The sequence below is a fragment of the Solanum verrucosum genome, unplaced genomic scaffold, assembly GCF_900185275.1.
Source record: "Solanum verrucosum unplaced genomic scaffold, falcon-dt-bn FXZP01000274.1, whole genome shotgun sequence".
NCBI classification, from domain to species: domain Eukaryota; kingdom Viridiplantae; phylum Streptophyta; class Magnoliopsida; order Solanales; family Solanaceae; genus Solanum; species Solanum verrucosum.
This window is the reverse complement of record NW_026020258.1, coordinates 2,974,735-2,989,332: the sequence shown is the minus strand read 5'-3', so window position 1 is coordinate 2,989,332 and position 14,598 is coordinate 2,974,735. Positions and strand designations below refer to the sequence as shown.

At 37.1% G+C, this 14,598-nt stretch overlaps 1 protein-coding gene across 1 annotated transcript; it reads right to left on the bottom strand.

Moving 5' to 3' along the window:
* Positions 1-11,454: 11,454 nt before the first annotated feature.
* LOC125833306 (ACT domain-containing protein ACR2) lies at positions 11,455-14,268 on the bottom strand. The gene is made up of 8 exons (XM_049512446.1): positions 14,211-14,268; positions 13,865-13,937; positions 13,492-13,543; positions 13,271-13,385; positions 13,056-13,123; positions 12,133-12,795; positions 11,912-12,016; positions 11,455-11,817 (listed from the first exon to the last, which is right to left on the bottom strand). Exons 2-8 carry the CDS (start codon positions 13,933-13,935, stop codon positions 11,455-11,457), a joined length of 1,437 nt encoding a protein of 478 aa, XP_049368403.1. The 5' UTR covers positions 13,936-13,937; positions 14,211-14,268.
* Between the last annotated feature and the right edge of the window lie 330 nt (positions 14,269-14,598).

Sequence of the window (14,598 nt, the reverse complement as noted above, 5' to 3'; positions counted from 1 at the left end):
TAAGTATTTCTATACTTAGTTAAATTCTTGAGAGTGTAAGGCTGAAGTTTGCAAGAGTTGTAGACTGCCTAGGAGTAGTGTTAACGAAAAAAATATAGAAGATGAAAAAAAAAGAGTTTGTGTGTGATGTGTGATGCTTATCGTGACCAACGACACTAACCTACAGTATGAGTGTCTACGATTGTCAATAATATAGTAACCCAACAAAGGGTTGGGTTCATATCCAAGGGAGTGGTTTTGAGAATTAGTAGAAAAATAAAATTTTGTTCAAACTAGTCGTAGCTAAAGACATTAATGATTAAAAATATTGTAAATAAAAGGGGGTGACACAAAGGTGTCAATTATCAACTGGGGGTTTTGTCACAAGTAATAAAAAAACAACAAATATAATAAGAAGATCAAGTATGGGGACAAGTTCTTGGGGTGTGACCGCAATACAAGTTGAGATAAATCGTTGGGTACATGCTTTCAATAGGAAATTTGCAATATAATAGTGACTAGGCTAAGCTGTAGATGGAAATAAGTTCCCTCTCGGTCAACTTACCCCATTTCAAATGTGTTCCTCTCGGACACTCATTTGCCGCATGAAGGCCAGCCTATGCCTTACCCCACTCACTCTCTCGAGCTGAGTGTTAGGATATGGGACTAGGGCTCACCCTCTCGGGCAGAACCTCATGTCGACCCACTCCTTAGGCAATCAGTCTAGCGGTCTTGGTTTCACGACCTCCCTCTCCGGCAAGCCGAAAACACATGGGTGGTTTTGTATTTGCAACTACAAACCCATTAAATTAAACCACAACCACTACGTGAAATCACCATTAAAATACGTCTAACCTATCAGGAACTAAGACCCAACAATATTATCAACACATTTGCTAAATCACACCCCAAGAATAGGGGTTTTTAGCCACACATCAAGAAATAACAAAATACACCTAAAATGATACTACAATCAAATGGGTGAGTGGAATTAAACCTTGAATTAAGCAAATGAAGAAGAATGGAGAAGACCCACTTCCAACTTGGGGAAGATGAAATCCTTCTTTCATCAAGTCTCCCAAAAACCCTCTCCAAACTTGAGAGAAAATATCCCAAAAAGTACTATTCTATTCTGGAAATTAAAATAAATGTTCGACTCCTAAAAATTAATAACAAGTTTAGTATTTATAAACTTCAGAAAATAGTACGGGCGGATCTTTCGACGAGGTTAGTCTGAATCACCGATTAACTCGGCGATTAGCCCTTTGGTGTAGTTCGTCGCCATCTTGCACTAGCCTTCAGCATCGTCATGCTCTGTGTCATTGGGCGACCTAGTACTGCTTCGCAGAATTATTTGGCAAAACGGCGACTGCTCCTTTCATTGCCTTTTTTGATCCTGCTCCTTCAAGGCTTCGCGTACTAGAACAAAGGGGGGAGTGTGTCCATTTTGCCGAATAGCTTCTTTGTTCTTTTTAGCCTTTTTGTTCCCTTTTGCGCCTAAGTGTCCATACTTCCACTAAAACTTCAAATACCTAAAACTTAAGAGTTTTCATCAGATATTGAGACAAAATAAGCATTTGAGGACACTATTCCTACCAAAATAAAACTCTAAATGAGTCCAATTTGTGGACTCATCAACACCCCAACTTAAACTTTTACTTGTCCTCCAGCAAACTCAAGTTCAGCGTTCAACAAAGTGTCTCAAATAGTGCTACACAAGACTAAATCATGAATGCATACAACCAGACTCCAATTTATTGATGCAAGGATCAATTGTGTACTCAAAGATTCAAGTTGTGACACACCATTACCAAAAATCCTCATGTTCGCAGTACTTGCTATTTGTGCAATCAAGATTGACATGAAGTATGTAAGTGCCATCACATCAAGAATGATTCCATATTCACACACAGAGGTTAATCAATTCAAGATCAAGAATCAGATGCAATGCTCACACTCAAAAAAGAGGAACACAATGCATGTTTTTACCCATAGGTTTGCCCTTATTTTCCAATCGACTTTTGATTCAGCTTACTCAAGATCAAAAAGGTCTTTCTAAGGCTTGTAATGGGGATGAGTGCAAATGTATGGTCATTTAGGCTCAGTGACTTTTTCCTCGTGATATGTGGTATTCTCAAGGCATTCCCTTCTTTTCCTTTATCAATTCTTTTTCTAGTGCTTTTAAGTCATCTTTTCATTCACCTCCATGGATTGCTTGGAAACTTGATTTCCTTGGTATTTTATTCCACAATTTTTTATTTTTTTCGAAGGGTTTCTATTGTTCTGCAACACCAGGGGTTAAGGGAGACTTTTATTGCACTTCTTGACTTCTCCTTTTCCTTTTTACCACACCCCCAAGCTATTTGCTAAACCACAAATCAAGAGGATTATAGGTAGTGGGTCAAGTAAGGTCTAGGGTTCATCAAGATTGTTTCAAAGAAAGGTAAGGCTCAAAGGGTGTTCAAAAGAGTTTCACACGCTAATGGGTAAGCCACAAAAGAGGTATATGTCAAATTTGTCTCACACTCTTTAAAATTTCCTAAGATCATTTCAAGAGCACACCTTTCTAAATCAATCAGACTAACATGGCAAATTCTAGGTTTATTCATGCAAGGTTCAAAGTAAGCTCATCACACAAGGCATCGACACTTAAGTCAAACAAGACTACACACTTTCGCTAGTGTGCAACGGTCATTACAAGAGAATCAATTCGATAAATGACTAATCACAATGAGATGCAAAGAGTTTACATATTGTCTATGCAACTTCATTTGGCCTCATCGTAGCCGTTCTTTCATGTTCGTTCAATTGAGAGCACTATTCTAGTCCTCGATATTGATCAAAACTGGGACTTAAATTTTTTGCAAAAGAACAGCCACATCAACTCACGAGGGGTGGCAAAAATGTGCGAAAAATTCAAAATTTTTCGAAAGGGTCAAAATCATTTTGCAAATAAAAATAAACTGAGCCATAAGCTCAAACAATCACAAAGCAGTTTATTTAAAAAAAAATAGACAACCCAAATGTACACCAAAACACAAGTATCCAAAACAAGAAAAACAAGGTGGGCCTCACCCCACAACAAATACGAGCGTTTGTCCTCAAATGCAAATAATACAGCGTCCAAAAGGCAAAGTAAAGAAAGACAGAGAGGTAAAAAAGTCATCTTGGCTATGCGATTTCTCCATCTGTCATGGCATCAGTATCCGGAGTGACTACCAGAAGGACCAACTCCACTGGATCACGCAACAGGAGACTTTGCCAAAGAAGCTTGCACAGTAGCATTTATCATGATCTCTTCAGTCTCAGCTATGTCGACCGTTGTAACTTCCTCAAATATCTCTTCGTCAGTTTCTGCTTCTAATTTAGGATCAGATGTATGCTCCATTGTAGTTCCTTATCTTGTGGTAGTCTAAGGCATTTCGTGCACATCTGGAACTTCCACAGTTCTAAAGATCATGGATGTATCAGTGGACTTTAGGTAGTCCACATCTTTCTTCAGCTCTGCAATGGCGACCTTTAAGGATGTTACTTCCTTTGTGGCTCCTTGATCGTGTTTACACACTACTATTCTGGCCTCTAGAGCATCGATCGTAGTGCTCAGTGGTATCACAATATTGTCGAGGGCAACCTAAATCATGCCTGGAATGGAGCTTTCTATGTTGGCAGTCCGGCAATTAGCAAATTGGGCAAGTTATCCCATTCAAATCAAGGATGTTTGAGTGATCGGCTCATAGGAGGCAACAACAGCCATAGGTCTGGGTGGTAATGAAGCAGTAAAGGGACCTGTAAGGTTAGAAGGAGCGGTAATGACATCAGATATACCTGAAGGCCTAAGGGCTGGAATAGGCAAAGATGCCTCTGCAAGTATAGATCTAGTGGCCACAACTTCCTTCTATTTCTTTTCTGTTTGGTCCTTAAGATATTCGGCTTCGATCTTTCGGATACTGGTGGAGGTGGTGGCAGCCACTTCCACATCATTCGTTGCATCTCTAGGTACCCGAGCTCTTTTGCATAATTCAGTGATTAATATCAGGAAAGGGAGAGATGTCTTGGTCTGCTTTGCACGCATATGGATCTCAGAGGCAATGACCATCCCGAGATTTATCCTGGTTTTCTCCATGATGCATCCTAGGCAAGCTGCCTTAACATGACGAAGGATTGATTCATTTTGTGATGGCATAATTTTGTTGTTGATGAATCGAACCAATATCGTGCAACTATGTTTAGAGTTTTCTTCTCAATTGGAACTCCTTCTGCTAACCATGTTGGAGCAGTATCATCGGAGCCTAGTGGAGCTAACCACTTTTTCATTGCATCCAGCTTCTGTGTCCTGATCAAATGCTGGCAGTGGTCATTAATCTTCTCAGACATACCCAAAACTGTGTTGATAGACTCACTGTCACAAGCTGTCTTCCTTCCTCTGACAACCACGTAGTCAACTGCTTTCAAAGATGAGATTAGCCTTTTCTGTTGAGGTACCAATGCACTGTATGCATCGTAGAACTCTCTATCCCAGCTTGGTATGTAAGAGTCGTGATGCCTTGTGAAGATTTGGAACATGTGGTGTTTCAGGCACTTTATCACCTCTGGATACCTATCAATAACCCCATCTATGGAAAGTCTTTTCTCTTCAACGATCGTTCTTAGACCGTCCACCTTTGATCTATTTGTTGATCCATGTTGGGGACCTTGTACTGGAGGTGCCAGCACTAATGCTTGCTCTGAAGTTGGAGGAGTTGGAGTGATGGATTAATTATCTCTGATCTGATGTGGATCATGTATTGTTTTGGAACGTAGCTCAGCCCTCCTTGCCTCTATCTGGTAGTCTGCATTAGACTCTGCACTCTCACTGTTATATATGGGTGGCTCGGTGGTGTAGAGACATGTGTTGTTAGAGCTTGCGTCGGATAATTCGAAGGTTTTACCCTTCCCCTTGCTTTTTGAAGTTGTGGTAGCCTTGCCCTTGGGTGGAGGTGCATTTTCACTAATCACAATTCCTTTTTCCCTTCCTCTGGTCGATCGTTTGTCCATATTTTTTTGCTGAGTAAACAAAATTGTAATGATAGGCGGCAACGAAAATCTGAGTTTCAAGCGCTAATCCATGACTAAAGTACTACTTTAAGGTGAGAGAATGTAAATTACTAACTTGGTGTGAAGTTATGGAGTTTGAAAGTGAGAAAGAATGAAGAAGGGTGATTGCTGGCAATATATGTTGTTCAATTTGTGTCCATTTGGCGACGTTAGTCACACTCACCAACCCACTCGGCGATTTGCTGAGAGGTCATTTGTCCCACCCTTTCTTTAAAATCTTTAATTTCCAGAGGGTGAATTTCGTCGGTCTGTATCGAGATCGTCAAACTTATTGGCGATGCGCCGAGTTGCTTTTCGAGTTCGCCGAATTTTACAGGCTCTGTACAACTCTTGTATTGAGCCAAACGGAAGATCCAATCAGGCTCGCAGACCTGTTTGGTGACTCGCGGGATGGACTTTCTACTCGCCAACCTTAAATTTTCTACCCTTTCCTCGTTTTAACCTGCAACACAACATACCATTATTCATAAAAGTAAAACCCTAAACATTTAACACCTTGGGTTGCCTCCCAAGAACCGCCTTATTTACCATCGTGGCACGACGCAAGTCATTGCTTAAGTTTCGTTGTTGGGGTTGGCCATGTCCTCATTAGGCCACCCCCTATTTTTTCTACGGATGGAGTTGAGGCAACGCATGACTTATCAGGTCCTCGAGCAGTTGGATAGCTTTAGAATGAGTCCAAATAATTCATTTTATTCCTTCGATGTCCTCTTTCAATCCCTCCAGCTCTTTGTCTTGCTCGGTCACCTTGCGGAGAATTGTTGAGAGCATTCCCTCGATGTGTTTGATTTCCTTGTTCTCATTGTTTCTTCTATTATCGGGGGGGATGTATTTATCCTTTCTTTTGCAATAAGCTTCGACCTTCACCATATCTCTTTTTAACTAGTCCATTTGAGTCATTGGTACAGTCATCAAGAGATCCTTTTAAATCTCTTGGCTCATTTTAGCCATATTGTCAAGCAGTTGGACTGTTCTTATATGTGGCTACTTTAATGTCCCGCCAGGAAGGAGTTGGTCAATCAACATCTTGTTTCTGGGGCCAAGACTTCGGTAGAAGCAATCAAGAAGGATCGTATCGGGAATTCCATGAGTGGGGGATTGAGTTAGCAGTTCATTGAATCTTGCCCATGTCTCACGGATCCGCTCATCCTCCAATTGCTTGAATGTTAGGATACGATCCCGATACATCAATACCTATAATGGAGGAAACTCCATTAGCTCCCGAAATTTTCTCGCTTTCACTTGTTTAGATTCCGACAAATCACAAAACAAAACTAAGAATTAAGTAGAAAAATAAAATTTAGTTCAAACTAGTTGTAGCTAAAGACATTAACGATTCAAAACATTGTAAATAAAAAGGGGTGACACAAAGGTGTCAAATATCAACTGGGGGTTTTGTCACAAGTAGTAGAAAAACAACAAATATAATAAGAAGATCAAGTATGGGGACAAGTTCTTAGGGTGTGACCGCAATACAAGTTTAGATAAATCGTTGGGTACATCCTTTCGATAGGAAATTTGCAAGATAATAGTGACTAGGCTAAACTTTAGATGGAAATAAATTCCCTCTCGGGCAACTTACCCCGTTTCAAAATGTGTATCAAAAATCAATCACAAAATAATTCATAAAATTTCAAAAAAGTCATCAATCAAGAAATAGTCAAATTTGAGTTCATTATGCTTAGTAATCATGTATGACTATTTAATACAAAAATAAAATCATTCCCATTGTTATCATGTCAAATCTCAAAGGCAAAAAATCACATATAGTTTCATGTCAACTCATGGGCGTAACCCAACCAGGAAAGTCATACACATGATTTCATTGCTCGAAAGTGATATGTCGAAGTCTTTGAATCATAATGAGTGACCTATCATCTTTTGGGCTGACAAAACTTCTAAAACGCAACATAGTAGGATCTGTAATGACTATTCATTCCCCCGAATAGAAATGATGTCCCTATAGGCTCCGAGAACAAATAATTACAATCATGCCCTAAAATTCAAATTCATAAATCATAACATAATAGTTGAATTCATTCAAATTTGTCATCTAATACTAGAGGTAATTCAAAAATTATTAGTAAATTGAGAAAATATGTTTAAAGTAAGTAAATTATTTTTCAATTCATTGACTCATTCATCAACGCCTTAAACATCACCAATATAAAAATCAAGTTCAATAATATCGTTCATAGGATAAAATATGTTCATTTACATATTTTATGATACACAATCTTAATATGAAGAGTCAATGCGAGCGTATCTCTTACATACATAAATCCCTATTCAGATCTTGTAGTTATAAGTAATTTTTTTTTAATAAATTTTTTTTTACCTCAAATACCACTAAAATGCTAGAAGATAGCTCTACAATCAATTCTGATAATAAAGATTGGAGATTGAAAATCAACTTTTATATATATGAATTCTCACCCTTTATGGAAGACTAGTCTTCTAAGGCGAAATTCAACCTCTATCAAAATTCGAGAATAACCCAACTATTATGATGCCCTTCAATAGGTTACATGAAGACAAATTATCTTTCTAATAGTAGAAACTAATGAAGGAATTTAACTATCAAAGATTCCTAAAAAGTTCCCTTGAATCGTTTTTGAATTTGATTCTTGAAATCTAAGAATTGGAATGATAATTCTAGCATTAATCCTTGTTAATTTGATGTAATAATCCTTGGAATTGAATTGAACTTTTCCCAACATTCAATAAAAATTATAGATCTACACTTGATAAACAACCCTATATGGCATGTTGGGCCCGTAAGTGGCACATACGGTCTAAACCCAATTTTCCACCTTTCAATACTTCTAATAAGTCGATTTCAGAAATATGAAATTTCCCCAACATTCAATAATTTTTAGGACGCAATATACAGGTCAATGTATGACCCATATGTGGCAATACAATCTTTAATTGGGACATATCTTGACAAACATTTTCAACTTTATTTTTTTTTTAAAAAAATTATTATCTTCTAGATAGACTTTGACATGCTCGAACAGTTATAGCCTATTCTTTCCAAATTACTAAAAAAAACTCTTGTTTTAGTAAATCTTTTGAATCCTTATTATTTTAATACGATATTTATGGTTTGTGCAAAAAATCACTATTTATTAATAATTAAAGTTTCGATATTTTTGCATACTTGATACGTGGTGAAATATCAACTTTAATATATACACACTTGTGATTATTGTGATATATCATAGCTCAAATGGAATCACACTAAATCTAGTCCAAATTTTTAGAGTGTTTAATTTTAATAACCCTAGGACCTCGCATCCCATTGAATTCTTCTGGTCTTCTTTACTTGAATCTTTTTAGAATCATAGTAGTTTAGCTTATTCTATTCACTTTATGGAATCGCTTGAATTGATAAGTCGTAATAGTTTAATTTAAGAAATAGTTAACCACAAGTTCTTTTGGGTATGATACTTTATTAACTAGCTTCGTTTTAAAAAAAGAATGATCTAGTTTGACTTGACACAGAATTTATAAAACTGTCACGCCCCAAACTCGAGGGGCTCAACTGCCTCCTAATGCCAAAACTCAGGCCCAAGCCAAACCTACTGAACCATTTGCTACTAGCGCATGGTAGCCACACGCAATCAAGAAAACAAACAAGATTAACTCGGCTTAAAACTAAGCTCTCGGCCAGCAAGGCCCCTGCCAACTGATCTATAAAAGAAACATCTACTCCGAGGAGATCATATAAATAAATAGCCAACTAGCACAGAAGTCCTGATTGGGCCGTCGAGGCCACCATGATATCTATCCCAAAACTAAAAGCAAGTATATATCAATACAATACATCAAACAACTCACAAGCTTCAGCAAACCAACAACATAGGCCAATATGGCCATAACATAGCTAGACACCCCACACACTAGTCTCCAAGGCTCTAAGAGTAGTAAAGATTAGCGGGACAGGGGCCCAACCTACCCATAAAGATATATACAACAAAAGGTAACAAACCTCCGAACTCTGGCAGCTCCGGAGGAAATGGGCTAGCCAATTGAATAAAAGTCAATCCTGCTGCTGAGGAGGTCTACTCGATCGTCTATCAGAACCTGCATGCATGAATGCAGCACACCCAGGCAATGGGGTGTCAGTACGAAATAATGTACAGAGTATGAAAAACAATAGACTATGAGGAGGTATCCTGATATACTAGAATAATCTGATAAATAAATCAAGGATAATATAAGTGTACTGACCTGCTCCTAAATCTAAACTTATCAAAAATAATAAAACAACAACCTAACCAAGCCCCCATAAGCTCGACAGGTACAAACAACACACAAGACCACCTACTCAGGCCCCTATAAGCCCGAAAGGTTCCAATCAGCCTAAATACCCCTATCGGTAGTCTCCTAACCTCGTAGGCAGTCACATAGCCCTCTTAGGCATTAATATAGCCCCGTAGGCAACACATAGATCTCTTAGGCATCAACATAGCTTATAGACAACTCATAGCCCTCTTAGGCAACAACATGTCCCTGTAAGAAGCACATAGCCTTCTTAGGCGTCAATATAGCCTTGTAGGCAACTCATAGCCCTTCTAGGCATCAATATATCCCCGTAGGTAACTCATAGCCCTTTTAGGCATCCATATAGCACTGTAGGCAGAACATAGCCCTTCTAGGCAAAGATCACATTCCTGCAGCTAACCACAATAGCCCAAGGGGAACAATAACAACCCAATCGCTAAAAGCGAGCAATTTAGTTATAAGCAACCTATACAAATAGCCTCTAAGTCATGTCCAACATAGGGACGCTACTAACTGAATAACAATCCCGACAAGGGAGGATTATATCAACTCGAGCAGCCAACAATCAACAATAATGGCTACAAGTGTAACAACCCAATTACAATGCTCCTAAGCTCTAAGGAAGCATGCCGTAAGTAGGGAATAGCCTTAACATACCTTTCCAATGAACGCTCGAAAGATCGTAGTTCATTCACGAAAGTTGTTCCTTATGTCCTAAGCTTCACAATCACTATATATACACAACTGAAATGCACCTATAAACAGTTCATAATTAATCTTATATCGACAGATTTTCCATATTGCCCCAAGTTGTCGAAACGTCCGTAAAAATTCATAAAAACAACCATAAAAGGGTCCCGAGATGATTACCTTAGTTAACCAACTGTAAACCTTGAAGAAACACCAATAACTACAAATTTATATCTACAAAAACTAGCTCCAACCGCAGCTAATAGGAGGGAAAAATGACCCAGATTTTACCTGACCCAGATTCTGCCCTGGCAGTCCGTAGTAAAACCCTCATAACATTTTACTCTGCTGTCGGTTGGATACGGGGTTTTGTGCGTTGCAAACTAGACTCATAGGCCTTCGATTTAATGGATGACAGGCCTTCTAACTCTTTATATATTGGGAGAAAACATCCAAGATATTTGACCCAAATTTTAGAGAAATCTTTAAAAAGGAACTTACGATAATTTTCGCCAACTTTCATTTTGCCACTTACCTAACTTAAAAACTTGACATACAACCCTTGAACACTTAAAATATGACATACCACATCATTCTTAATTTATTACTCACCCTCCTTGTCTTTCCACGAAGATACGAGTTAATTTAGACATTTTGAAAAGTCGGGGTGTTACAAAAAATAAAGAAGATTTTTCTTTCTTGTAATCGTAAATTAAAGTTCTATCAAATGTACCAAAGTGTTGTTTAATTTTGTGGCCTTTCACATGTTGTATGATGAGCTGAAATTCAAGTAGTGCTAAAACAAGAAAGAAATCATTCTTTTTATAACAAACTAAAAGAGAAAGTAGGTCAATATATCTTAGTTTTTTAAAACCCCTCCCTAAGACTTGCTCCCATCCTTTTTGTTCTCTTAGTGACTCGAACTCACAATCTTCGGATTGAAAGTGAGAGATGCTTATCAACCGAGTAACTCTCTCTTGTCGTAGGTCGGAAGTATCATTTTATTATTTTCACACATATACTTGGGTGTGCGGTGGACCCAACCATAAGGGGCCTTGGGTAGTATAGTCATAGTTGTGTTCGTTAATTGGTCGCCCCAAGTAAGGCATCATTTTGAGGGGTCAAACACGGTGAAATGCTTAATCTAGAGATAAAAAAAATCCTAGCGTTCACTTGTCTTTTTAGGTTATGAAAGTGACTAAAATAAGAAAATTTAGAGGTTTTATTCACAGATAATATCCTTGGGGATGTCAAATTGAATTGTGCAAAGACTAGAAACTTTACAAGTTTTACATATGTACAATAATGTCTACTTTTGAGGCTATATGAAGAAAAAACATGATCTAACTGCTAGGAATTTACATGATCTAATTGCTAATTAAATCGGCCACGATCGATCGACTAGATGGCAACGAAGTTGTGGGAGAGTTTTTCGAACTGAGATTTCATTAAATCTCCAAGAGAGCGAAAAGAGCTTGGACGTGTCATGGAGTTGTTTGTGTTGTTTGTTGTTGTTGTTGTAGTAGTGGTTGTCTCATTATTGACAGCAACATCAATTTCTCCCATCTCAGTCTTCATTGATTTGACAAATTTCATGTCAAAATTATTTCCTGAAATGTCTCTTAAGTAGAATGTATTTCTTGCTCTCCCTCCTTCAGTTGCTATATCTGCTCTAACAACAGCTAGACCATTCTCTCTAAGAACCCGAGTAATATCTGAGAGCAATCCTATTCTATTAGTTGCACATAGTTCTAACCGGATTCCCTGTTAAATAAAATGATGATGATAGATTAGAATGTATTTTAACAGCCAATTTCTTCTACATAAATATACATATTGAAGAAGAAAACAACATCACCTCGCAAACTCTTCGTTCTATAGCAGCTTCCAAGCACTTTATTACTCTTTCTTTCTCACTCTCTGTGCTCATTGCATATCCATCAACATGCCTGATGAAATATTCCTGTCACATGAAAAAAACAAAGAGCTATTACTTTTCTGAATGGATTGGGTCATGAATGACGACCAACTTTTTTCAATCCAAATTATAACTTTTGAACGGATCAAGTTAGTAGGTACCTGAAATGCATAATCACCACGGGAATCAACAGAGGCATGGAAGATTACATATTGCATATCTGTAAGAGTGCAAACAGTATCAAACATGAGCCTCTTACGATCCTTGCATTGTATAGAGACGATTGAATATCCCTTTTCATGACAATTCTCAATACACACACTCAACATTTTCTCTTCCTTACTGTCAACTAATCTTGGAGACCCCATTCTTATAGGGCTTTCAAAATCACGAACTGATAGCATAAGCTGATGTAGTCTACGTTCAACATCAGTCACCGTGCCTTGATCTCCTTCAGGGTTAAGTCCATAAGCGGTTTTCACTTCTTGTTGTTTGACATTTTCTTCATTTGTGCTGCGAGGAGAAGTTGTTGCTCGGAGCACTGTGGTGAGGTGATCTTCGATTGCTGCCAGGCGATTGTGGTCAATAGGTGTGTCAGTAGACTCTTCTGATATGTAAACAACACAAGCTAAACGTGCATTATGGCTCCATGCATGTGCTTCCACAACGTTGCAATGGAGATCAGCTAGGGCAGCTGATATCTCTGAAAATAGTCCTGGCCTGTCTCTTCCAGTCATTTCAATTGCTCTAGCTTCATCACATTTCAAATATTTTCTACTTCCTGTCTTTGATTTCTCTATTCCCTCCCTATTTGCCCCAATCGCCTGCATGTTTTATTTCTTTCCATCACTCACAACTCACATACGATATATAAGATCAGTAGGAGGAACTTTTATTTTAATTTTATATCCATCTTATAATGGTCTTAAAAGTGGAAATTTAGAATACAAGAATTGCCAAAAAAGGAAAGAAACATTCTTTTTGAAACTGACTAAAAACAAACAAATTGAAACGAAGTATCACATATTCTAAGATTTAATTAATTTTTCTATACTAAGGTACGTAGTTATATGCTGATTGTTACCTTTTGAATATAGTTGACAACTCTTTGATTGGTAACTTTGTTACCGAGCTCATCTTTGACATGGAACACTGTTTAAACAAGCATTTAGAAGGAACATATATATTAGATTATATGTATCATTAATTGGGATAATTATTACTCCCTCTGTTCCAGTTCATGTGTATATATGGAGTAATAATGATAGGAATGATGTGAATATTATATATGTGGATTACCATCCATGAACCATCCAGCATCGGAAGATATATAGCCTTTCAATATAATGAGATTCATATCTGTTAGCACTTGCACTACTTCCAGCAGGAGACCTTGCTTATTTACACTATCAATCTGCATATAACACGAATATAATGGATACGTTTATCACAATTAAAATATTATTATTATTATTATTCTAGATTAACAATTCATAGTTGTAATAAAAAGATTGTGTTACCTTCACTACTGTACAATTCTCTAAACTCTCATTGTCAATAGTAACTCGACATCTACAAAAAAGGCAAAATAAGTTAAACCTATTTAATTTATCTTTGGGAAAAAGTTTAAAATATATCCGAACTTTGACCGAAATTGCTGTAACAATACCGAACTTTGAAAAAGACATTTTACCCCTGCACTATTTAATAGTGTATTTTAAAGGTATATAAATAGTAGTGTGTCCACGTGGGCACATATATACCTTTAAAATACATTATTAAATAGTGCAAGGGTAAAAGGTGCTCCATAAAATTTGGTATTGTAACGGCTAAAGTTGAAATATTTTTCAAACTCTTTTCCCTTTATTTTAGAAGCCAATTTTGATGACTTACTTTGGGCCATTTATCCTCTCAGCTAGGCTATCAAAATCTGGATCAAAATAAGGCGAACAAACTCGGTTCATGCCTTCAAACTAAAAATTACGTCATGTCATATAAATTAAAAATAATGACAATAGCAATATCCAACAAATAAATTTTGATATAACAATTAAGAAAAAAAAACAATATAATATGATCTAAGGATACATTTAATTATTTTGACCTTGAATTTTAGAAATCAGCTTCATAGGAAATGCAATTGATCCTTCTTTTCGTTTGATATGTAAAACTATATTGCATTTTAAAATTTGTGTAAAAACACTCTTCAAATATGAACATATGACAAGAAACGACTAACCTTTATTCGTGTTAACTAAATAATTAAGAATAAAAAAGGAGAAGGAGAGAGATGTCAATGAGAAGTCTCTAATCCCAATGTTTTTCAGAAGATTGGTAACATGTTAAATTTTATGAATAAATTCTTGAAAAGGGAGAGATATTTAAATTTTGTGTGCTCTCTCTCGAAAAGAAAAAATGGAAGAAAATATATTAAAAGTCATGTTTTTTCCAACAAGTCAATTATGTGTCTTTAACCATCCACAAGTTCCTCCTCAATTCTTGGAATACCGAATAGGCTTTGCGACTTGTTAGGGCTGGGGCTACGACCGGTCATTAGGCGTAACAACATTTTCTTTTACATAAACTTTGGATTATAGTAGTACAACATAGTATTTTAAAAAACGCAG